This window comes from Cebus imitator, unplaced genomic scaffold (genome assembly GCF_001604975.1).
Source record: "Cebus imitator isolate Cc_AM_T3 unplaced genomic scaffold, Cebus_imitator-1.0 Scaffold38, whole genome shotgun sequence".
In the NCBI taxonomy this organism is placed as follows: Eukaryota; Metazoa; Chordata; class Mammalia; order Primates; family Cebidae; genus Cebus; species Cebus imitator.
Genome location: NW_016107353.1, coordinates 203,775 through 226,659, shown reverse-complemented (window position 1 = coordinate 226,659; position 22,885 = coordinate 203,775). Strand labels below are relative to the sequence as shown.

General features: G+C 49.7%; 1 protein-coding gene across 2 annotated transcripts in view; it reads left to right on the top strand.

The window, feature by feature from the left end:
• SYT2 (synaptotagmin 2) overlaps window positions 1-21,264 on the top strand; it is a 114,077-nt gene extending 92,813 nt beyond the window's left edge. For both annotated transcript variants that reach the window (XM_017525323.2, XM_037737322.1), the window contains exons 2-9: window positions 5,865-6,065; window positions 7,006-7,172; window positions 8,800-8,919; window positions 9,365-9,532; window positions 9,865-10,032; window positions 11,444-11,561; window positions 12,552-12,685; window positions 14,956-21,264. In XM_017525323.2, the coding sequence (XP_017380812.1) occupies window positions 5,882-6,065; window positions 7,006-7,172; window positions 8,800-8,919; window positions 9,365-9,532; window positions 9,865-10,032; window positions 11,444-11,561; window positions 12,552-12,685; window positions 14,956-15,162 (1,266 nt within the window). In that variant the 5' untranslated portion in view covers window positions 5,865-5,881 and the 3' untranslated portion in view covers window positions 15,163-21,264. The remainder of the gene's footprint in view (window positions 1-5,864; window positions 6,066-7,005; window positions 7,173-8,799; window positions 8,920-9,364; window positions 9,533-9,864; window positions 10,033-11,443; window positions 11,562-12,551; window positions 12,686-14,955) is intronic.
• Window positions 21,265-22,885: the final 1,621 nt, after the last annotated feature.

Here is a 22,885-nt window from a genome sequence, read left to right as displayed (position 1 = left end):
GTGGGACGGGGAGTGTGAAAGGGGTCGGGCTGCTTTCCCTCTTTTTACTTTTTTTTTTTTTTTTTTAACTTCTCTGACTCTAGAAGGGACAGCAGAGCCAGGTGATAAGGGGCCACATCAGAGGGAGAATCTGCCGAGGGAATCTTGGTCTCTCAGCTACTGGAGCGTCTCCCAGGGAAAATGGAAATGCAACCCAAGGGCAGCCTTGGAAAAATAAGCAGTGGTTCTCTACATGAAGGGCATGCGGTCTCCCTGCATGCAACATCTCATTTAATCCCAGCCTCAACTTGAGGGTTCAGGAATAAAAGCTGCATTCAAATAGTTAAGAAGTCTGATGCTCAGAGAGGTGAAAGAAACCACCCGAGGTGAAATGGCTCATAACGGGTACGCCTGACTCTCCATGGTCCCAAGCTTGCTGCAAGAGGAGAGGAAGGGTGGGCAGTTCCCAGAGCCATGTGCAATGCCCCACTTCCCATGCCGGCTTTAGGGTCTCACTGTACACACATACACACACACACACACGTGTGTGCGCATGTGCACTATTAGAACAAATGATTTCAGGCTGGGCAAGGTGGCTCATGCCTGTAATCCCAGCACTTTGGGAGGCGGAGACAGGCGGATCACCTGAGGTCAGGAGTTCAAGACCAGCCTGGCTAACATGGTGAAACCCCATCTCTGCTAAAACTATAAAAATTAGCCAGGCATAGTGGCAGATGTCTGTAATCCCAGCTACTCGGAAGGCTTGGGCACCTGGGAGGTGGAGGTTGCAGTGAGCCAAGATCATACTGCTGCTCTCCAGCCTGGGTGATAGAGTGAGACTTTGTCTCAAAACCCAAAAAACAAAACAAAGAGTTTGGCAATGTGGCAGGGTACAAGACTGAGATATAAAAATCTGTTATATTTCTATACGTTAGCAATGAACAATCTGAGAGTGAAATTAAGAAAATAATTCCATTTATAATGGCATCAAAAAGAGTAAGATACCTAGGAACAAAATGTATATGTTGAAAACTACAAAACAATCTTGAAAGAAATTAAGGTGTAAATAAATGAAAAAATAGCGTAAAAAACTCAATATTGTTATGATCCCTGAGCTGATCTACAGATTCAACACAATGCCTCCAAAAATTCCAGCTATTTTTATAGCAATTAAGAAGCTGGTCCTAAAATTCTTATGGAAATTCAAGGAACCCAGAATAGCCAAAACAATCCTGATTAAAGAACAAGGCCTGGTGCAGTGGTTCACGCCCATAGTCCTAGCACTTTGGGAGGCCAAGGCGGGTGGATTGCTTAAGCCCAGGAGTTAGACCAGCCTGGGCAGCATAGTGAAACCCTGTCTCTACAAAAATATAAAAATTAGCCAGTTGTGGTGGCATGGGGCTGTAGTCCCAGCTACTCAGAAGGCTGAGAGGGGAGGATTGATTGAGCCCGGAGGTCAAGTTTGCAGTGAGCCATGTTCACACCACTGTACTCCAGCCTGGGTGACAGAGTGAGACCCTGTCTCAAACCACTTCCCCTACCCCCCCAAAAAAAAGCAAGTTGGAAGACCCATACTGCCTGATTTCAAAACTTACTACAAAGCTATGGTAATCAAGACAGTGTGGTCAACAGCAGGCAGGTGCTGTTAAAAAAAAGAAAGTGCAGTACTGTCATGAGGTTAGACATACAGATAGAATTGACAATCCAAAAATAAGCCCTTGTATTTATGGTCAGTTAATATTTTACAAGGGAACAAAGACAATTGGACGGGGGCAAGAATAGTGTTTTCAACAAATGTTACTGTATCAAATGGATATCCACATACAAATGAATGAATTTGAACCTCTTCCTTACACTGTACTCAGAGTGGACTGTGGACCTGAAATAAACTCAAAAGTGGATTGTAGCAACACAGTAGAACCTCATTTCTAGAAGAAAATTTAAAATTAGCCAGGTGTAATGACACACGGCTGTAGCTCTAGCTACTTTGGAAGCTGAAGCTGGAGGACTGCTTGAGCTCAGGAGGCCAAGTCTGCAGTGAGCCATGATCATGCCACTGCACTTCAGCCTGGGTGACAGAGTGAGACCCTGTCTCAAAAAATAAGTGGATTGTAGACTTGAATGGGAGAGCTAAAACTATGCAACTCCCATAAGAAAACATAGGAGCAAATCTTGGTGCCCTTGGGTTTATTGATGGTTTCTTGGATATAGCACCAAAAATATGGCTACAAAAGAAATAGCTAAATTGGACATCATCAAAATTGAAAGCTTTTGCTTCAAAGGACACCATTAAAAAATAAAAATATGACCAGGCGCAATGGCTCATGCCTGTAATCCCAGCACTTTGGCAGGCTGAGGAGGGCAGATCAACTGAGGTCAGGAGTTTGAGACCAGCCTAGCCAGCATGGTGAAACTCTGTACTAAAAATACAAAAATTAGTGGGGCGTGGTGGTGAGCACCTGTAATCCCAGCTACTTGGGAGGCTGAGGCAGGAGAATCGCTTCAACCCGGGAGGCGGAGATTGCAGTGAGCTGAGATTGCCCCATTGCACTCCAGCCTGGATGATGAACAAAACTCCATCTCAAACACACACACGAAAATATGACCCTAGAATGGGAAAAAAATATTTGCAAATCATATATGCAATAAGGAACTGGTATCCAGAATATACAGAAATTCTTACAACTCAGTAAAAAAAAAGATGAATATCTTAAAATGGCCAAAGGATTTCAGTGGATATTTTTCTATGAAAGACACTCAAATGACCAATAATCACATGTTAAGATGTGCAGCATTAGTCATCAGGGAAATGCAAATCAAAACTACAGTGAAATGCCAGTTCACCTCTACTAGGATTCCTATGAACAAAAAGACATAATATCAAGTGTTGTCTGGGATGTGGAGAACTTAAAACCCTCATACATTGCTGATGGGAACTTAAATTGGTGCCGGCACCTTAAAATGTCAAACATAGTTATGACCCAGCAATTCCGTACTTAAATATCTACCCAAGAGAAATATATCCACAACAAAAACTTATACATGGATGTTCATAGCAGCATCATTCATAATATCTCACAAGTAGGATATTATTAGCTATATTTAGTTATACAATAGGCAAAAGTGGAAACCCAAATGTTTATAAATTGATGAAGGGATAAAGATATGTTTTAGGCAAGGTGCGGTGGCTCATACCTGTCATGTCAACATTTCAGGAGGCTGAAGTGGGAGGATTGCTTGAGGCCAGGAACTTAAGATCAGCCTGGGCAATATAGGGAGACCCTGTATCTACAAAAAAAAAAAAGAAATTTAAATTAGACTGCATGATGGTATGCAACTGTAGTCCCAGCTACTCAGAAAGCCGAGGTGGGGAATCACTTGAGCCCTGGAGGTGGAGGCTGTAGTAAGGATTGGTTGCTCCACTGCACACCAGTCTCTCTCTGCCTCAAAAAAAAAAAAAAAAAAGTGTTGTACCTACATAGTGGAATATCACATGGCAATAAAAAAGGAATGAGATACTGATACATGCTACAGCCTCGAAAACATCATACTGAATGAAAGAAGCTAGTCACAAAGACAACATTTCCTAATTCCAGTGATATGAAATGTTTGGGATAAACAAACCTATAGAGACAGAAAGTAGCTGATTGGTTGCCGGAGCTGGGAAGAGGATGAGAATGGGACCTGGTTTCTTTTTGAGGTGGTGAAAATGTTCTAAATGAGACTGCTAATTGTTGCACAAACTCTGTGAATACAATAAGAACCACTGAACTGTACAGTTTAATGGGTGGTTTATAAGGTATATGAATTACATCTCAATAAAGCTGCTTTAAAAAAGTCACAGAGTCCTAGACGCTTTGGTGGAAGTGAGGCGAGATGGACATGGTGAAGGCCTGGACGCTCCTCTTGATCCCCTGGTGTGGCTCCTTGAAGTTCTCACCAAACTCGATCCATCTCTCTGCCCCCAGAGGGGAAGTCCAGTGCACCTTGTTTTTTCATTTCAAACCCAGTTTTGGGGTCAAGACTATTTCAACATGTCATGTAGTAAGAGTTTAATAAATGCTTGGTGAATAAACATGCATTGCATCAATGTACAGGTTACCAGAAGTACTTAAGGTTGGAGCAGTCTCCAGGGCTGGGGAGGGGATCTCAGCAGGATTTTAAAGAAAGGGACAGAACTTCAGAGCTCCTAAAACATTCCTTCAGAGGAAGCCTGAGTCCAGAGGAGAGATGACTCATCCCTAGCATGCAGTGAGAAAAGTCTCACGTTTTTCTTTAAATTCTTGTGCTGTATGCATCCTACTCTATATTTTCAGCTTGTTTTAATTTGAAAATACTGTAAACTGCCATTCAGTAAAATGGATGCGTCAGGGAGTTGTGCTGTGTATCCTTGCATCCTAGAATATCTGTGGGAGTACACTGCTATGTTCCCTCAGAGCAGCTCAGTCAACAAATACCTCCTGAGTGCCTACTGTGTGCTTGGCATGAGGGGTGCTGTTGCCAGCACAGGATCTGTCCTCATGGGACTTCAGTTGAGAAATGAGTGCATAGCCCCGAGAAGCAGAAAGAGCTTGGTGGAGAGGACAGAATTGCAGTGGGCAGAGTTTGGAAGCTCATAAGAACATGACCTTAAATGAAGAACAACATGTATGCTCAGCGTTTAACCAGCAAAAAGTTGAAAACTGCCTAAATGTCTAATAGTGAAATGGCTAAACAAATTATGGTGTTACCGTGTAGTAGCTATTTAAAGAAAAAATTTAACAAAGGAAAAGGCTTATGATGAAGTTTTATGTAAAATAATCTTCAAAAAAAAAAAAAACCTATATATAGTATGGTCTCATCATGTAAAACATACTCAGAAAAATACCAGCATAGACTGCCCCAAATGCTAGTTGTCTCTGGATGATAGAATTAAGAGGGCTTTCTCTCTCTCTCCCCTCAAACTTTCGACAGTAAGTCTGGGTTGTGTTGTTAATAAACATGGCATCTTTGATGCAGGAAGGCTAGTGTGCAGGTGCATGTGGGGCAGGGGCTATGGAGTAGAACAGGGAGGAAGGGCTAGAGATGGAGATGCAGTGCTGTCTTCCTAGAGGAGAGGTCAACAAACCCCGAGTGAGCACTGAGGGACCCAGTGAAGAAAGCGCTGAGGGCTGAGGAGAGAGTCTTGGAGGGCAGGAGGAGGACTTGGAGTCAGGGATGATGAGAGTTCAAGTGTCATGGAGATAGGCAGAGAATCTAGACAGAGCAATGTCTGAAAATCCTTGGAAGTCAAGGAGAGAGGTTGAAAGAGGAGCTCTCAGTGCAAAACCTTGTCTCCTTCCTAGAGTTGTGACGTTAGGTTTAAATGAGAGATACAGGAGAGCAGTGCACGCTCTGGAGTTGGGCAGACTAGTTCAAACCTCAGTTTCAGAACTTCCAGCTAAGTGACCTTGGAAAAACTGTCTAGCCTCTCTGAACCTGTTTCCCCTTCTGTTAAATGGAAACAACAAAAACCATTAGGTTGTTGTTTGGATTAGATGAACAATGCATGGAAAGTGCTTTGCATAGGGCCTGACACATAATGTACTATTTTTTTTTAAGAATCTTACTTAGTTACTCGTAGCTCATGTGACTAACCTCAAACTCCTGGACTCAAGTGATCCTCTGTCACTTCAGCCTCCACCATGCCTAATTTAAAAAACAAAAAGTTCAAATGTTCTTGCTATGCTGCCCAGGCTGACTGTGTACTAACTGGATGATGTCTATTATTGTTGTTTTACAACAGTTGTTCATATTGTGCAAAACATCTTCGATCTATAAAGAGCTTCTCCTGGTCCTTTGGGCTTTCTGAGGGGAAGATGACCTCTGGGATGTTCATCCTGCCCTCTTCCCCTCTCATTCCCCAGCTGTCCCCTCTGCCACCATGAGGAACATTTTCAAGAGGAACCAGGAGCCCATTGTGGCTCCTGCCACCACCACCGCCACGATGCCCATCGGACCCGTGGACAACTCCAACTCCACTGAGAGTGGGGGTGCTGGGGAGAGCCAGGAGGACATGTTTGCCAAACTGAAGGAGAAGTTTTTCAATGAGATCAACAAGATTCCCTGTGAGTGTCCCTGGTGGCTGAAAAGGTGGGGCAAGGCTAAAGTCTGGGAGGGGTGAGAAAGGGTGGGTACACCACTGGGATGTGATTGGCTGTGCTCTTTCCTAATGCTCAGATTTCAGGCTGGATTTTTGGAGGGGGAAGTAGGGTTTGATATTAATGTAGCAAACAAGGGTGTTTATGGGCTTCAACTTCTCAGGGGAAGAAAAGTTCTTATAATTTAAAAAACTGTCCAAAGATGAAACCAAAAGGAGACGAAAAATATGAAACAGAAGTCACTGTTCAAGTTTGCCAATAACACTTTGAAATTTATTTTGGAAGACAGAAAATAAAAGCCCCTGCTGCTTTTGAATTCTTGGCAGAGGCTGTATAGGAGACACCAGAGATGCAGTTTAATGGGGAGCAGCCACACTGGTAGGAGATGGTGCTTCAGAACCACGGAGAGCAGCCCAGAGCCCATCCCCAAACAGTTGGGTTTTGCAAAGCCCAGCAGTAGTCTAGGTCCAGACTCAATCTTAAAGAGCTTGGCCTATCGGGCTATGCATCAGCCCTCTCAAGACTTGGCACAAGGGATGAAGGCCAAGGGACCGATAAGCATCATCCCATCCTCTCCAGTATGAGCCGCTCCTCCGTAGATCACACTAGTCAAACTCAATAGAGCTAAACTGATATTCTTTCATGCATACAGCTGGTTGATACCTCTCAGCCGGCAGGCTATACCAACAAGGGCAGTAGGAAAAAAAAAAGGCAAGGTATTAATGAAAAGGCATGCAAAGTGTATGCAACTTACATGCAAATCACTCATGGGTGTGTGGTTTTTAAAATGTGTGGTGTGGGCATTGTGGGAGGGCAATCCTATTCCTGACCCATTTTTGCCAGTGCTACGGGGTCTGGGGCTGCAAGGCATGGCGCTGCTGACCCCGGGTCTTCTCTGTGTGGGCAGTACCACCCTGGGCCCTGATCGCTATTGCTGTGGTTGCTGGGCTTCTGCTCCTTACGTGCTGCTTCTGCATCTGCAAGAAGTGCTGCTGCAAGAAGAAGAAGAACAAGAAGGAGAAAGGCAAAGGCATGAAGAATGCCATGAACATGAAGGACATGAAAGGGGGTCAGGTAGGGCACACTGGTTTTGAGGGGGACTGGAAGGGGCTTAGCCCAGGCTTTCCTGATACTGAAAGGGGAAGCAGAGGCTCCTGGTCTTCCCCAGCCAAACCAGCTCCCCTCCTTAAAACTCGGTTCTCTCAGGCCAGGCGTGGTGGCTCATGCCCCTAATCCCAGCACTTTGGGAGGCTGAGGCAGGCAGATCACCTGAGGTCAGGAGTCCAAGACCAGCCCGGCTAGCAGGGAGAAACCTCTTCTCTACTAAAATACAAAATTAGCTGGGCATGGTGGTGCATGCCTGTAATCCCAGCTACTGGGGAAGCTGAGGCAGGAGAATCACTTGAACCCAGGAGGCAGAGGTTGCAGTGAACCAAGATCTTCCAATTGCACCCCAGCCGGGGAAACAAGAAAAAAACCAAAAAAAAAAAAAAAAAAAGAGAGAAAAAGAAAAAAAACCTCAGCTCTCTCGATTATATCCCTAGTGTAACACCATTTACCTGGAGGCCCCTGAGAAGTGGGAACCTTATTCCTGTGTTAGCATGAACTCAAAAGACAGTGAAGGACAACAAAATATTGACCCCCCCAATGAGGCTACTGGGACAAAATGTTGGAAAGAGACACCCCCCACCAGCAAGACACCATCAGGAAACATGTGTTTTCCTGCCAGAGGCTAAAGGATGCTATCTCACGGGAGGCATCTAACTGGTCGTAGGGTGGAAATCAAATGAGGCACAAGAGTGGCCCTGAGGCACCCAGACTGAGCCAAGTGGAAGCTATCATTAATCATGTGATGATTTCATTTATTTTCCCCAGTCTTTTGATGTTGGTCAGCCTAGAAACCTCCTTTTCTTCTTTTAAGTTTGTAGAGGCCACTGTGTGCTTCCCTTTTCCCCATGTTTGTTTTGGTGGTGACTAGGAGGAATCTCTTTCTCAAGGAATCCATATGGAGGATGGAGGGAAGAGCCTGATCTCAAGAAGCCAGGGATCTAAGTGGCCTGTGTGTGTGTGTGTGTGTGTGTGTGTGTGTGTGTGTGTCTCCAAAAGGAACCTGCAGTGTGTGCTAGTGTGCATTGGGAGGGGTTCCAGGATGACTTGGGTGTAGCCCAGCCTGGTCTCGCTGAGTGGCTGTGGTGACTTCAGGGGCTGGTTTGAGCTGCAGGATTTTCTCTTACATCGCTTTCTTCTTTCTCTCTCCACCTCTGTGGGCTCATTCTGCTCCTGTCTGCCTGGACCGTACTTCTGGTATGTCTTGCCCAGGATGCGTGGGGCCTGAGCTGGGGAAAGTGCTGGGGAGAGGGCTTACAAGGGAAGCAAATCCCACTCCCACCCCTGCCTCCAGAAGCTGTGAAGCACTTGGCACAGGGCCTGGTCCCTTAGCACACTGTGCCTCACAGGGAGGAGAGCGGTGCCCAAACCAGAGCCACGTCTCAAACACAGGGCTGGGGTAGTGGGGCTGCCTGGGGTTCTGATGGGCATGAAGGAGGGTCCCACAGCAGGGCCACATTCCCTCTTATCCCCACCACACACAGCTCTGAGTCAGGGGCTGGCACAGAGGGGCTGGCTTCCCGTCACCCTGTGCCAAGCCAGGCTGCTCTGTTCTCCCCTTTAACTTGTTCTCTCTCTCCCCCAGCGCCCACAGGATGACGACGATGCAGAGACAGGCCTGACTGAGGGGGAAGGTGAAGGGGAGGAGGAGAAAGAGCCAGAGAACCTGGGCAAACTGCAGTTTTCCCTGGACTATGATTTTCAGGCTAATCAGGTATGCAGGGCTGTTTGGGCAGAGTGGGGAACCGGGAGCTGGGTGGGAGGGGGATAGAAACAGCTCCCTCCGAGGTGTGTGGGGGCTGCTCCTTTCCATAGGGTGAGGGAGGCTGGAAACTGCAGGGCCTATAGCTCTCTCTGGACATCGATGCTGGGGTAGCCACCAGCCTGCTTTGGGCAAGGTTCCAGGTTGATTATGCTATTAGGCTGCCCACCAACCTTGGGCAAAGCAATTTCTCTTTCAACTTCCGGTTCCCTAAATGCCATTCCAAATTTCTTGGGATGGAAATGGAGACCAACCTTCCCCTCTAGCACCAGCCTCCCCTGATCCCCCTGCCCCTACTGCCCTCTCTGGGAAGGAATTGGTGGGAGCTGGGTCTGGGGCCAATTGTGTTGGAGCAGTGCTGAGACTCAGGCCCCCTTCTCCTCATCTCTCTCCACAGCTTACTGTGGGCGTTCTGCAGGCTGCTGAACTGCCTGCCCTGGACATGGGAGGCACCTCAGACCCTTACGTCAAGGTCTTCCTCCTTCCAGACAAGAAGAAGAAATATGAGACCAAAGTCCATCGGAAGACATTGAACCCTGCCTTCAATGAAACCTTCACCTTCAAGGTGATGAGGGCTGGAAGGGTGACCCCGGCTCCCTCCCTGATCCCAATTCTCTGCTGAGTTCTACAGACCTTTCCTTGGTCCTTAGCCAGGGCTCAGCCTGGAACAATGGCAGCCCGGACTGCAGAACTTCCCCAGCCTCTTTGGAGAATCAGGATCCCTCCCAAGCCCCGCTCTCATTGTGCTCCCCCAAAGCCCTGGGTATTCTCTGCCTCCATACACTAACCGGGACCCTGTGGGCTGGAATAGAGACCCCTGCCCAGGGACCTGCCCACAGTACCCTTGGAGGTGCATGAGTTGCTCTGGCCCCCTCTGATTCTGCTTGTGCCTTGCAGGTGCCATACCAGGAGCTTGGGGGCAAAACTCTGGTGATGGCCATCTACGACTTTGACCGCTTCTCCAAACATGACATCATTGGAGAGGTAAAGGTACCTATGAACACGGTGGACCTTGGCCAGCCCATCGAGGAGTGGAGAGACCTGCAAGGTGGGGAGAAGGAGGAGGTAAGAGCAGAGATGAGGCCAGATTGGGCAGAAGGACGAATGTAGAGGTGCGCTTTTTCTTCTTGGCATGTTGGAAATTGGGTGGGCTTTGGAGGCAGGTGACCTGTGTCAGGACCCTAGCTCCACACTGCCTGGCTGTGTGACCCTGTGCAAGCTGCTTACACTCTTTGGACGCAGGTTCCCTCCTTTTAGTCTTTTTTTACAGATGAGGATTCACTACTTATGTAAAGCACCTAGCGTAGTGACTGGTATTTTGGTAGGTACTCATAAATAAAAATACCATTATTGTTACTCCTAAGCTTCTGCTATTACCTAAGGCCAGCAATTCATGCCTCTGTGCCTCAGTTTACCCATAAGGAAAGCTCATGTTTGTTCTGAAGGATACTCAGCAGGGGGACTTGTCCTCCCAGAACTGCTGCAGCATCCATCCCTGGACTCACTAAATATTTGCTGAGCAATTGCTGTGTACCTAAAACTCCATTTTGGCCATTCCTCCTTCTGGGCATCAATCATTTGTCCTGGTCAAGGCCCTGCTACCCAGCACACTGTAGGCAGTGATGGAAGGCTGAGTGGGGAAGCTTAAGACATCCTTTTGTCCCTTTTGTCCCCTGTGCCTTGTAGGGGGTTCAGCATGCCTGAACCAGGACCTGTGTGATGTGGTCAGTCTTGGGCTGGGTGGCTCTGACTCTGAGCAGTTTTGACTCTGCAGTGTGGTGCTGGCCTTAGGAATTAGGAGGCATGGGTCCTCAGCCCGCCCGCAGTGCTAAATTGTTCATGACTTCGAGCAAACCATCCGCCTCTGGGAACCTCAGTTTCTCATTGGTTACAAAGAATTCTTGTCTTATTTACATGAAAGAGCTGCAGTGATAGTAACATAAGAAGGGATGCAAATTGCTCTGAAAACCACAAATCACTCTGCAAGTGGAATGGTTCACAGAGACCTTGGTGGGTGGAGGTGATGAAGGAAAGAAGGCTTCCGAGACATTCAGTCCCCCAGGGCCCTTGGCGGTGGACAGGTGGCTAACACGCCCGCTTCTCACACCCCTTCCCACCTTACCAGGGCCTGGGGCAGGAGCACAAACATACTCCCAACCTCCCAGATCCCAGATCCACCCAGGGATCCCTCCCTCGGTCCTGCCGCTGCAGCTGTCCTCTACCCCCTCATCTGCCAGCATCCTCCGCCCACAGCCCGCGAGGTCCCAGCCTGTCACTTTCAGGGGCTTTGTTGCACTGCGTCTACGGGCCCCAAGGCAGATGCTGGAAGACCTTCTCGGCCATCACAGATACGGGGACTGATGAGGGAGGCAGGAACACACCACTGCCTTGCTAACTTTAGCAAGAAACAGGTCAGCCACGAGAGAGGCACTAGGATGGCTGAGATGACCTAAGTCCTGCTTTCCCCCCTGGACAGCCAGAGAAGCTGGGCGACATCTGCACCTCCCTGCGCTACGTGCCCACGGCCGGGAAGCTCACTGTCTGCATCCTGGAGGCCAAGAACCTCAAGAAGATGGACGTGGGTGGCCTTTCAGGTACGCGCAGAGCTTCTGACTGCCATTGGGTGGCACCAGCGAGCCAGTCAGTCAGCACTGAGTCCCAGAGTTTGCACACTCCAGAGAGGAGGAATGCTTTGCTGCCCTGGGACCAAGATGTCTCCTCAAGGAGCAGGGGAGCCCTGGCTTCCCAGCCCCTCCTTTTCTTCAAGGGCCCCTTGTCCCCATCAGAGCTGCCTTCCCAGCACTCTCTAGCCATGCACTGTGGGCTACGGAGAAAAGGATCAGAGAAATTTCATCCCCAGATGAGTTAGTGGCTTAAGATTTTACTTCTCCCAGGGAAGTGGGAAGGGCTTTGCCCAAAGCTAGACGCGTTTCTAGAAGAGGCTGTAGGCTCTGCTCGCTCTGCCCTGGAAAGAGAGGGAGGGAAGGCGGTGGAAGATGCTCTGAATATCACATTTACCCGGCAGTGAAGGGGGCTGGCCCATGGCGCAGGGCTCTGTGGGGTGAAGCCTGCTGCCTCAGCCGCCTTCCCGGAGAATCAGCACTGGGCATGGGCTCCAACCAGCATGTTTCAGTGCCAGCCTTGGCTCTGCCACTGACCTGCTGTGTGACCTCGAGCAGGTCATTTCCATTCTTTGACCTCAGTTTCTCATCTGTAAGATTAGGAGGATTGGATTGAGATCATGACCCCGCAGATGTGTCCTGACTTCAGTACTCCCCGCCCCTCCCTAGTACAGGATCACAGGCCAATACCCACACTCTTCCTCACAACGCCTTACTTACACTCAGAAATGTCCCCCACCCAATGCTTCAGGAAGCCACCACCAACTGGTCAGAGTTGGTCCTTGAGGTGAAGCTTTTTGCCGCGTTTGAACTGGATGGCGTGACTTTGGGCTTTCTGAGGGCCTGGTCTCAGCGGAATGAAGAGCCCATCTTGACTGATGCTCTGGGCAGAACTTGGTGCATTCTGCAGGAGGGCGGGGGACTAAGGGGAACCTTTCTGGGGCTGGCATTCTCCCTCCGCAGACCCCTATGTGAAGATCCACCTGATGCAGAATGGCAAGCGGCTCAAGAAGAAGAAGACAACCGTGAAGAAGAAGACCCTGAACCCGTACTTCAACGAGTCCTTCAGCTTCGAGATCCCCTTTGAGCAGATTCAGGTGCTGGAGCCCTCAGGTCCTGTGCATGGAGCAGGGGTTGGGGAGGCAAACATGTATGGGGGTGTTGAAGAGAAGGGACTCACCAGAGATCACAGAACAGCCTTACTTGGGTGGGGGGAGGCTCGAGGTCTAATGGTGCCTGGCTGGGGCCTCCAAGTGCTTCTTCTGGGGATTCCCCTTTTCTGAGGCAAAAAACATGAACTAATTCAAAAATTCTGCATATCGTTCCTTTAGGACTTTGAGGACCGTGGTCATGCGCACAGGTCTATGGGGGTATAGCAAAGGTGCCAGAAGGGTCTGGAGCTGGCTGAGAGGGTGGGAGTGGCCACCTCCTCCGCCCTCTCCAGCCACACCCTGCCTTGGCCGTCCCTGCCCTGCGTCCGCTGCTCTCTAGGACCTTCCTATCTACCCATCTGACCTGTTCCTCTTCGCTTTCCCTCCACCCTTCCAGCCTTCTGTACTCTTCCTTCCTTCTCACCAACAAGTTCTGTAAATGCTGGAGATGAGGTCTGGTTTTCAGCATTTCTGGGTATGAGTGGGATCTGGATGTGGTAGGACAAGAGACCCACTCCCCCCCCCATTTGGGTGGGAAGTCAGGTGCAGCTGAAGGCTTGCAGAGTGGTGGATTCTCATGGAGTCTTGGTCTCTCCTTTGTAGTGAGCTGATCCCACCTTCTCTCCTCTCCCCAGGAGGGCTTGGGGCGCAAGGGTGCAAGAGAATCTTCAGAGTTGGTACTGTCATCTATGGAGATGTGTATGATGCTACTGATGGAGTACTTCAGGCGAACGTTGGGCAGCTCAGCGATAATGTTAATCCAAGAGAAGTCCCCGTTACGGAGACTTTTAGCTCTAGTGCATCCTGGCCCAGGTGTCTCAAATTCAATATGCCTAAAACCAATGTAGTGTTCTTCTCCCTACCTCTTCCCAGACAAGCCTGTTTCATCTGAATTCTGTTTTCAGTGAATGGCCCAGAATCCATCATCTACCTAGTGGCCCAAGTCAGAAACCTGGGCATCACCTTAGATGTGCTATTTCCTTTTTTCTTTCTCATTTATCTAACATACTTTTCTTAGCATTTTCTAAGTGCCAGGCACTTGCTGAGGGATGGGGAATTAAGTGTGCAATAGACACAGTTGTTTCTCTCAAGGACCTCGCAGCAGGAAGGCACCAGTAAACAGTCCAGTAAAGCACAGTGAGACAACAGCTTCAATGTGCATGAAGCAGAGCACTGTAAGCAACTCAGATGAAGCTTCCCAGAGAAAGCTTGGTCCTAAAGGACAAAGCTGAGTTGGCTGGAGTCACAGGGGAAAAAGGCATCAACCATTGAGCAAATTCAGCTGACATCAGGTGCTCTTGATTCTCTCCCTGAATACCTGTCCAACCTGGTTTTGACTTCCCATCCCCACTGTCCCTGCCTTGGTTCAGGTATTTGGGATCCATCCTCCCAGAACCTCCAGCATCCCCCAGCGGGTGTCCTCCCTGTCATCAGCCCACTCCTCCTCCAGTTAATCTTCCACCTCAAGACCAGGGCTCGCTTGCTGTCTCTCTCAGATGTCCACAACACTCCTTTTCCTAAAGTCTTCAGGCGTCCCCTACTGCTTACCTAAAAAACAAAACACAAACTCCTTGGCTGACCCCAACATACTCTGCCGCTTCATTTCCTGCCTCACTGCTCCTTCCCCTGTACCTCAGTGACTGAATGTCTAATGTTTCTCAGATACAAATGCACTCTCAGGTCTATGCCTCTACCCAAGCTAATCTGTTTTCCGGGAATCCTCTTCCCTTTTTTCTCTTCCTAGAGAAATTCTCAAGACTTCATATCCTAGTCACCTCTGTGAAGCCTTTTCTGCTTGGCCCCAGCAGGACTGTTGCCTCCTCTGAGTTTCCACAGTACCTTGTGCCTCTATCTCTCTAGTATAACCTTTATCACTTCATGTTGTGAGTTTTCAATTGTATGTTTGTTGATCTCATTGAGGTGAAATTCATCTTTTCATTTTTCCTTCCCTCTTCTCTCCATACAAGTGCTTAACACGGTGTCTAGAGCACAGTACAACGTTAATAAATACCCAGTGGTAGAAACAAAGGCTGCCAAAGGGGTGGCCTCTGCCTCCATGTCAATTCAGTCTTCACTGGAGCAGAGATGAAACCAAGGAGCCCTGGGAGGCCTTTCCATCCTGATCATTTGTCATAGAGGTTGATGGAGGAGAAATTTGGTCACGGGATCCCATGTCTCAGCCTGCCAACTCCCTCCCTCGTTTGTTTTTCTCGCAGAAAGTCCAGGTGGTGGTCACTGTGCTGGACTATGACAAGCTGGGCAAGAACGAAGCCATAGGCAAGATCTTTGTGGGCAGCAACGCCACGGGCACAGAGCTGCGGCACTGGTCCGACATGCTGGCCAACCCCCGGAGGCCCATCGCCCAGTGGCACTCGCTCAAGCCTGAGGAGGAGGTGGATGCACTCCTGGGCAAGAACAAATAGACAGCGGCAGCTGGGACCCCACACCTTTCACGGACACTGACAAGATCCAGAGCTATCAATACCTCAGTTATGCGACCCTAGAGGTTTTCTTTCTCCTTTAATTTGTTGGTGGTTGTGTCCTTGTTTTTCCCTTTTTAAAGACCAACTTCCCTTTGGTGGCTGTGTGAGGAGAGTCCCCTAAGAGGTCAAAGACAAGCCTGGCTCTGTTCATGGTCCCAGGAGCTGCCCTTGCTGCATGCCCTGTCACAGTTTCCCCCACTCTTTCAAAGCTTCGCATCTGCCTCACCCCAAGCGAGGCCCTCTACTGGCACAAACTTGCAGCACTTCCTGTTTTTTGAGCCTTCTGGACCAACAAAATGGCGGCACATCCTGCTTCCTGACAGGGAAGGCATCACAGTGGCCAATGATCCATGTGTGTGCGTGCATGTGTGTGTGTGTGTCTGTCTCTCTGTGTGTGTGTGTAGTGTGTATGTATGTGTGTGTGTGTCTTTGAGCATCTCTCTTCATTCCTGGAATGAGCCATGGACAGTGAAGTGTGGGAAAAGAAGGCTCTTTGGGGACCCTGACATGAAGGAAGTCCACTAAGTGGGAGATCTCTCATCTATGGCAAAGTCTCAGGATCCTGCTCAGATGCCGGAGCTTTCATACTCCTGTTGGTGGCTATTTGGGAGGCAGAAAGATGTGAAGACTGGATGTGTCCAGAACTAGGACCAAAGCCCTGATGCCATCAAAGACTTCTTCCTGCCAGTCATGGTTTCCCCAGAAGTGTGGTTCCTGGGACATTCATGGATATGCGCTATTGACTAATTTGGTCAGACTCTGACAGGGACTCTGTCCCAAAATCTCACTCTTATTGACAGTAAATATCGAACCTTGAAGAAACAGAAGTCCCATGACCAGAAAGACTAAAATTAAACTCCTGGATCTTCATCCCATCCAGTGGGAAACACAGATGCTTTCTCCTTTTCCAGAATATAATATAAGCAGTCCGGTTCATTTGCATTTATTCCCCATCGTGCTTTTGCTTCTGTTTTAAGTGGAGCAACACTGTCTGAAGACACGTTATCTGTGCAGAGCCATAGGACTTTAAAAGGAAAGTTTAAATGTTCTTAGTTGCCCTGAGGTCCAGGTAAGAAGGGGATGATAAGAAGAGGATGGGGGACAGATGTCTGATATTTCCTGGGATGAAATATAGGAGAGCACTGGAATTCCCCCAAACTCCCACTCCTTGCTTCCTGGGCCCTCTGCCCTCCATGCTGGAGAGCTGATAGGTAGCTGGAGTGGCCCAGGGAGACCTATGGGGAGGCCCTGTCCTACCACTGGGGGACTTCTCTCTCTGAAAGCTAAAAAACAAAGGGCATCCATTCCAAATGAGTAGCAGAGGAGACCTGCCAGGGTTTCTGACCATGCTCAGTTGTATCCCATTCCCTGTTCACCTTTTGTCCCCAGCACTGATATAAAAGCCATATATATGTTAGTCAGGTTTGCATTGAGTCTTCCTCCAAACCTTCAGCCTGGACAAGAGAGTGAGGTCCCCTTCTGGCCAGAGGCCAGCCCTCTTTGCCTCCCTTCCTTTGGCCTCTCTCTTCCATCCATGAAGCCCTTAGGCCCTTGCCATTTTTTCACCACAGAAGACTCAATGGCTTCTCCAGAAGCCTGAGTATCTCTTTCCCAGCACAAATGGCAGCATTTCCATGCTGCCCCATCTGGGCCACTTCAGCTTCCTGTAGACACCTGAGACAGACGGATGGTGTTGAGGGAATAAGGCTTTGAGGATCCAGCATGAAGAAGGTGCAGAGTGTCTTTTTATTTTATTTTAAAAATAGGGAAGGGGCTTTTGGTTGTGCTTTGTTTTTTGGCTGAAGGAGTGAGGGAGGTGAGGGAATACACCCACCAGAAACAGACTGGAGAGCCTGCCTGTCTCTTGGAGATCCTTCTTTGTCTTGTTAGTGGTACCTGGAAGTTACATTTTTACTGAGCTGTGTGTGTGTGTGTGTGTGTGTACGTGTGTACGTGTGCACTTAACGATGGGAAGGTAAGACTCTGATCAGGATTATGAGCTGTGGTCCTTGGGACCAAAGGTGTGGTCATGGTAGAGAGTTGTAGGACAATCGGGTGCTTTCAGAAGCTGGGTGGCCACAGAGTAGGATTTCCTGATATGGACATCAGAAATCACTGGACTCTTCTCCCATCCCCAGAGTTGTGGGATTTTGGTGCTTTCTCAGGGTCTCTCCCCAGACTCATTCTCCTTACCCATATCCCACAGACTCACTCAGAGACCCCCTTGTCGATATCCCCGCTACCTTTATTCCTTTCCCCTTTCCCAATCCACCTTCTATCACCTGGGATTCTTTTCCACTCATGAACTTCATTCAGCCCTTCCAAAGCCCAAGATTTGTACTTCCTTGACCAGGAGGAAAGGCAATGGTAGGAGCCTTTGATGGTCTGGGTGTCCATGTGCCTGGTGACCAGGGCTGGATTTTATTACTCTGAGCCCACTGTTAGTGAGCAGCCTTGAGGGGTGGGGACAGGTTGCTGAGTAACTTTGAATCTTGGCACCAGTGTGGAGCCAGTGTGGTTGTGGGGAGCAGTGCCTTCCCTAGGTCCCAGCTGGTCCTGACGTGCCACCTAGCGGATGGCATCATCTGTCTTGGTCCATGGGCTTGGTGGGAACATGCTTCTGCTTGTAGTTTTCCACACCTGACGGCTGATGTGGCTCAAACCACAGGGCATCATGCCATTCACTCACTGCTGGGCTGGTTTATTTCTGGGGATGTCAGGGTACTGGGGTGTAGGCACTAGGCGGGATCTAGAGTTCGGGTGTCTGGCTAGCAAGGAGTTCTGGACGCCTCTGGGGCTATGAGTTTTCATCTCAAGGTCTGTTCCAGAGAGAGGAAAGTAGTATAGAGGTGATTATTAGAGAGGCTCAGACCATGAAAACCCAAACCTAATCCCACCAGAAACTGGGGTAAGGTCTGAAAGCTCGTTCTCTTCTTCCTCCCTGAATAATTGTTCCAGAAGGGAAGCTAACTCTGCCAGAGCTAGAGGCAGATTTTTGGACTTTGGAAGCGGAAACTGAGGCCTGGGGGAGGCTGGGTAAAGAACGCTGGGGCAATCCCAGGCAGTAGGCAGATACTCGGCAAGAATGCGAAGTGACTTTCCTGGAATCCCTCAGCTGGAGGATGAGGCAGCAGGGATTAGGCCACAGCCTCAGATCCTGATCTTTTTTTCTTCCTAGGAAAGCATACATAACTTGTGTCTCTGCGGAATCAGTGTGGCATGTTTTGCTGGCCCAAGGCCTCAGCGAGAGGGAGAAGAGGGGTCGCTACAGCCCTCCTGCGGGTAAAACCAGCTCTCTTAGAAACCTGCCTCCATGCAGTAGGGTGGGGGCAAGGATGGGTGATAGCAAAGAGGTTGAAAACCTCCCTGGGATTGGGGAGTGAGAGCTTCCGTGTTCCCTTAATGTCCTAGGCTAATTCATAAGGCATCTAAGTTCTGGGTCTCACCCAACCTCAGAGAGAGAAAGCCTGTCCCTGATGGTGTCCCCTCCCCCTCAAAGACAGAAAGAGATTGAGCCAGGAACTGCCCTCACATCCTCTGCTCTGCCCCTTCCCTTCCCTCTCCTCTGTCCCTTCCACCTAAAGCTGTTTGGGGCGCTTTCTCAGAGCCCTGGGCAGTGGCAGGCAGGGAGGAGTCCCAAGTACTGATCCTGGTGGCCCGGAGCCCCATGCTGTGGATGCCAGATTTGGCAAATAAAAATACAGGATGGCCAGTTACATTTGCATTTCAGATAAACAACGAACAATTTTTAAGTGTAAGTATGTCCTAGGCAATAGTTGGGGCATATTATACTAAAATATAATTGGTGGTTTATCTGAAATTCAACTGGTCCTCCTGCATTGTGTCTGGGGATGCTACCCTATGACTTTTCCCCTCTCCCTTCGGTCCCAGGGGGCCAGGAACCCCAAGGATTTGACTTAACCAGTTTTTTGAACTGCAATATTGAGAAGGGGACACTGTGACTTGAAGACACATGAATTTATTTTTTAAGCGACAAGATAAGAACCTTCTGAAGCCATTTGAGCCTCATCTGCCCCCTCCATGTGTATTTAATTATATATAAAAGAAGATATTTACCTAGAAGCATATGAAGAGAATCTTGTTTAATCAAGATGCATGTCTACAACTTTCTGTAAATAGCCGCATGGCAATGCTGAGAGTCCCCTTGATCTCCCAACCGCAAACCTGTTTTACAGAACTGGTTGAGGCTGTTTCTTTGATTTTATGTCGTGTAAAGTCTTTGTCCCCCAGCCCCACCCCTGTCTCCTCCCATCGGAAAACCCCCCATGGGAGCCATCAGCAGGCGGGAGTCGGTGCCAGCTCTGGTCCAGCCCTGCCACGGGAGATGCTGGAGGACCCTGTCGCTCTGAAGGCCTGTTTGCTGCACACCTGTCTGCAGAGCCAACCTCGGGGCCCGGTGCAGTGTCCACCCTGGTATCTGGCATCCCAGTTGCTTCCGTGTCCTGTGTATGTGTATGGTGTGCCCCTTCCTCCCACTGTCTGAATTCACTGAAAAGCCATAAAGGGGGTTTCCTGCTGGAGACTGGGCCTCCCTAGGCTCCTCCCAGGAGCCCCCGTGTCCCTCTGACTGGCTCCCCACAGAACACTTGTGAAGGGCTCACCTGTTGTCGCCCCCTCCTCCCTCAGCCCTGTGTCATGAGAATGGACAGTGTCTAGGGCTTCCAGTGGGGCCTTAGGAGATGCCCAGGCTGTCCCTGCCTGAGCTGGCTTCCTCAGCTTGGGTTCACAGTTAGTTCCATCTCTATTCTGGGTGAGGCAGCAGTGGGACTCCCTGGTTCTGGATCTTTCCTGGGGCCCCTTTGGAGGTAACCAGGACTTTCAGGAGCAGCCAGTCAGTGGCCCAGCCAGGGGTGACAGAACCATCCCTGCTTACTCACCTCTGTGGTTTCAGGGTCCATGGGTGGTGATGGAGGAGGGACTCAGGGAGAAGCCGGTGAACACAGGGGCTGATGCTCTGCCCTCGCATGTCCTCCTGCAGTCTGACAGAAGCAGCCCAATAGCGGGGCAACCTCAGGGCTACCAGGGCTCCTCTGAGAGTGGGGCAGGCAGGTTCAGCTGTGAGGGAGGGTCAGAGGTTTGGGCAGAGCAGGTGTGAACTCAGCCCCTTGACCTTCACACCTGCTCCCCAGAGCAGCCCCAGCCAGCTGCACCAAGTAGCAGAGAGGTGAGTAGAGAGGCCTGGGAGCTTCTGAGGCCCCAGGTCATCCTGTCGAACTGAGAGGGATAGGTAGCCCCACTGCCCCACGAGTGCCTGAGGGCAGTAATGCATGGGAAGAGCCCAGGATGCCTTAGGCCTGGCAACTGTGATGAGTATGAGGAAGAAGAGCGAGAACAGGAGGGGAATCAGGCAGGGCACATTCGATGAGGCCCGAAGTGCCTAGGCAGGCTTGCCCTTCACAAACCACAACTCGTGAGCACACAGAAGTCCCAGGGACCTTTGTGCTGGGACATGAAAGAGTGGGGAGGGTGGAGGGGACCATTTCAGAGCAGGCTGGAATCAGATGCTTGGACGAGTGAAGACATGTCTTGCTTCCTCCAGCTCTCTCTGGGGACCTCCCACTCTCCACACCCACAGCAGAGACAGAAATTGAGGCAAGAGTTGGGAGAGTCTGTATGGCGAGGTGATGGGAACAGTGTGCACGGGGTGCCAAGAGTTCCTCCATCCTGCCTGCCTTAGAGATCAGGACTTTAGGGGGCTCTTCAAAGATGCTGACCCTTCCGCCCTGACTACTGCCCATCTAAGGACTTTATTTGCTGCTTTCTGAAAACCCTAGGGCTGGAAACTTCAAAACCAGGGCCTGGCAGAGCCTGCCTTCACCCAGGTCACCCCACTCGGAGCCCTGCCTTTGTCTCCATAGGAAGGACACATGTACAGTCCTCACCCCGCCCCATTCCCCACCTCTGCTTGGCAGTGCTCTCCATCCCCCTTATGTGGACTCTGTTGTTCTTGTCTGATCTCTTGTCAAATTGTTATTTTGTAATGAGCTGCGCCTCCTTATTAAAGAAATGAGCTGAAAGAAACCTGGGGGTGGGGGGTGTCTCTGGTTGTTTTTGCTGCGCTGAGGTGGGGGTGAGGGAGTGGGAGCTGCCTGTGAGAGTCAGTATGGTGGGTGAGGGTGATGAGATGGGGCTGAGGCTCTGGCCTCTAGCCAGAATCTCCCTTCAGGGAAGCAGCAAAAGGGGCTGAGGTGCCTTTCTCCTGGAGGTGGATGAAGACCAGACTGGCACTCTGGTGGTTGCTGGGGCCCACACATCTCCTGATTGAGGACACATGCCAGGCCTGTGGAATTGTGGGGAGCATGGTGGTGCCGAGGAACACTGAGAAGCTGGGTGGGGCAGGGTGGTGGTGGGGACTATACTCTTGGATTCCCTTAGGGAACAGCCACAGTCTGAGCCCAGTGACAAGAGGGAGTCTGGCCCTGGGAAATGGGACTTTGAAAAGAATTTCTACAAAGTCCTCAATTGTCTCTTTGCAAAGAACTTGAAATGTCTTTTAACTTCTGAAGCAAAGATGTTAGGGACCAGGGATAAGGCTTCAGAATTTTTAAGGAAAGGGAAGAAAACACTACCCCAAAGACCAGGGAAGAGTAAAACTCCTTGAGTTCCCACTTCCATCTGTCTCTTCTCCTTGAGGACAGACCAGCAGCTACCATTTTGTCAGTTTACACCAGCACATGTCCCCCGGGAGCACCATTGGCTAGACTTGTGCTTGTCCATCAGGTTCAACAGCATGAGGCGTAGTGAAGGCAAGCCAGGGACAGGAGCTGCCCACCTGGGGGAGCGTGAGCCCAGATCCTTTACCATCTAGCTTGTCTTGTTGCTTCAGTCCCTGAGGCTGGGGAGGGTGGGTGGCCTGGGTTGGGTGAGGGGCATGAGCCTTTCAGCAGGACTGGGATTTATCACCTGAGGGTCTCCTGGCTGAGAATGTGAGCTTTTTACTCTGCTAATGCGGAGGCAGTGGCCTTCTCCTTTGCCCCCAAGAAGGCTGGACCACATGATGGCTAGGTGATACTGTCTCTGCAGACCTTACCACAACCAGCAGGGGACAGAAAGAGAAATATTTATTTGCAGTCTAGGAATCCTTTACATCGGTCATGGTTCTTTGCCTCTGTTTTGGGCCCCAGGACAGGACTGAATTCTTCAACCATGACATCAAGTGTGTTTGTTCTGCTGCTGCTTGGGCTACAAACAGCTGGCTGACAGCAGAGGAAAAGAATCTTCCCTCCCTGATCTCTCCTCAAGTCAGTGACCAGGGATTTCCGCTTGGCAGAAAACACAAGGCTGAGAAAAGCCAGAGGCAGGGCTTGCTGGAGAAACCAGACCCGAATCCTGGCTGCCTAGGGTCAGACCTGGCCACCCACGTACAAACCCTGCCAGTGAGCCTGAACAGCCCCTCTCTGGGTATGGCTCCTTCATTTTGAGTTTGGATTTAACCTTCAATAACTCCCAAATAACTTCTGTAGTTTGGAGCTACAGAACAGTTTTGGATCTCCCAAATTAAATAGTGACCTCACGAGGACTGTTATGTACATAACAGATGACTAAGGGTGACGCCAGGAGACTTTCATGAGCCCAAGGAAATCGCCATCTCCCTAGACCTCAGCTTTCCCATGTACTACAGTGTGCTAGTGTTCACCTGGAC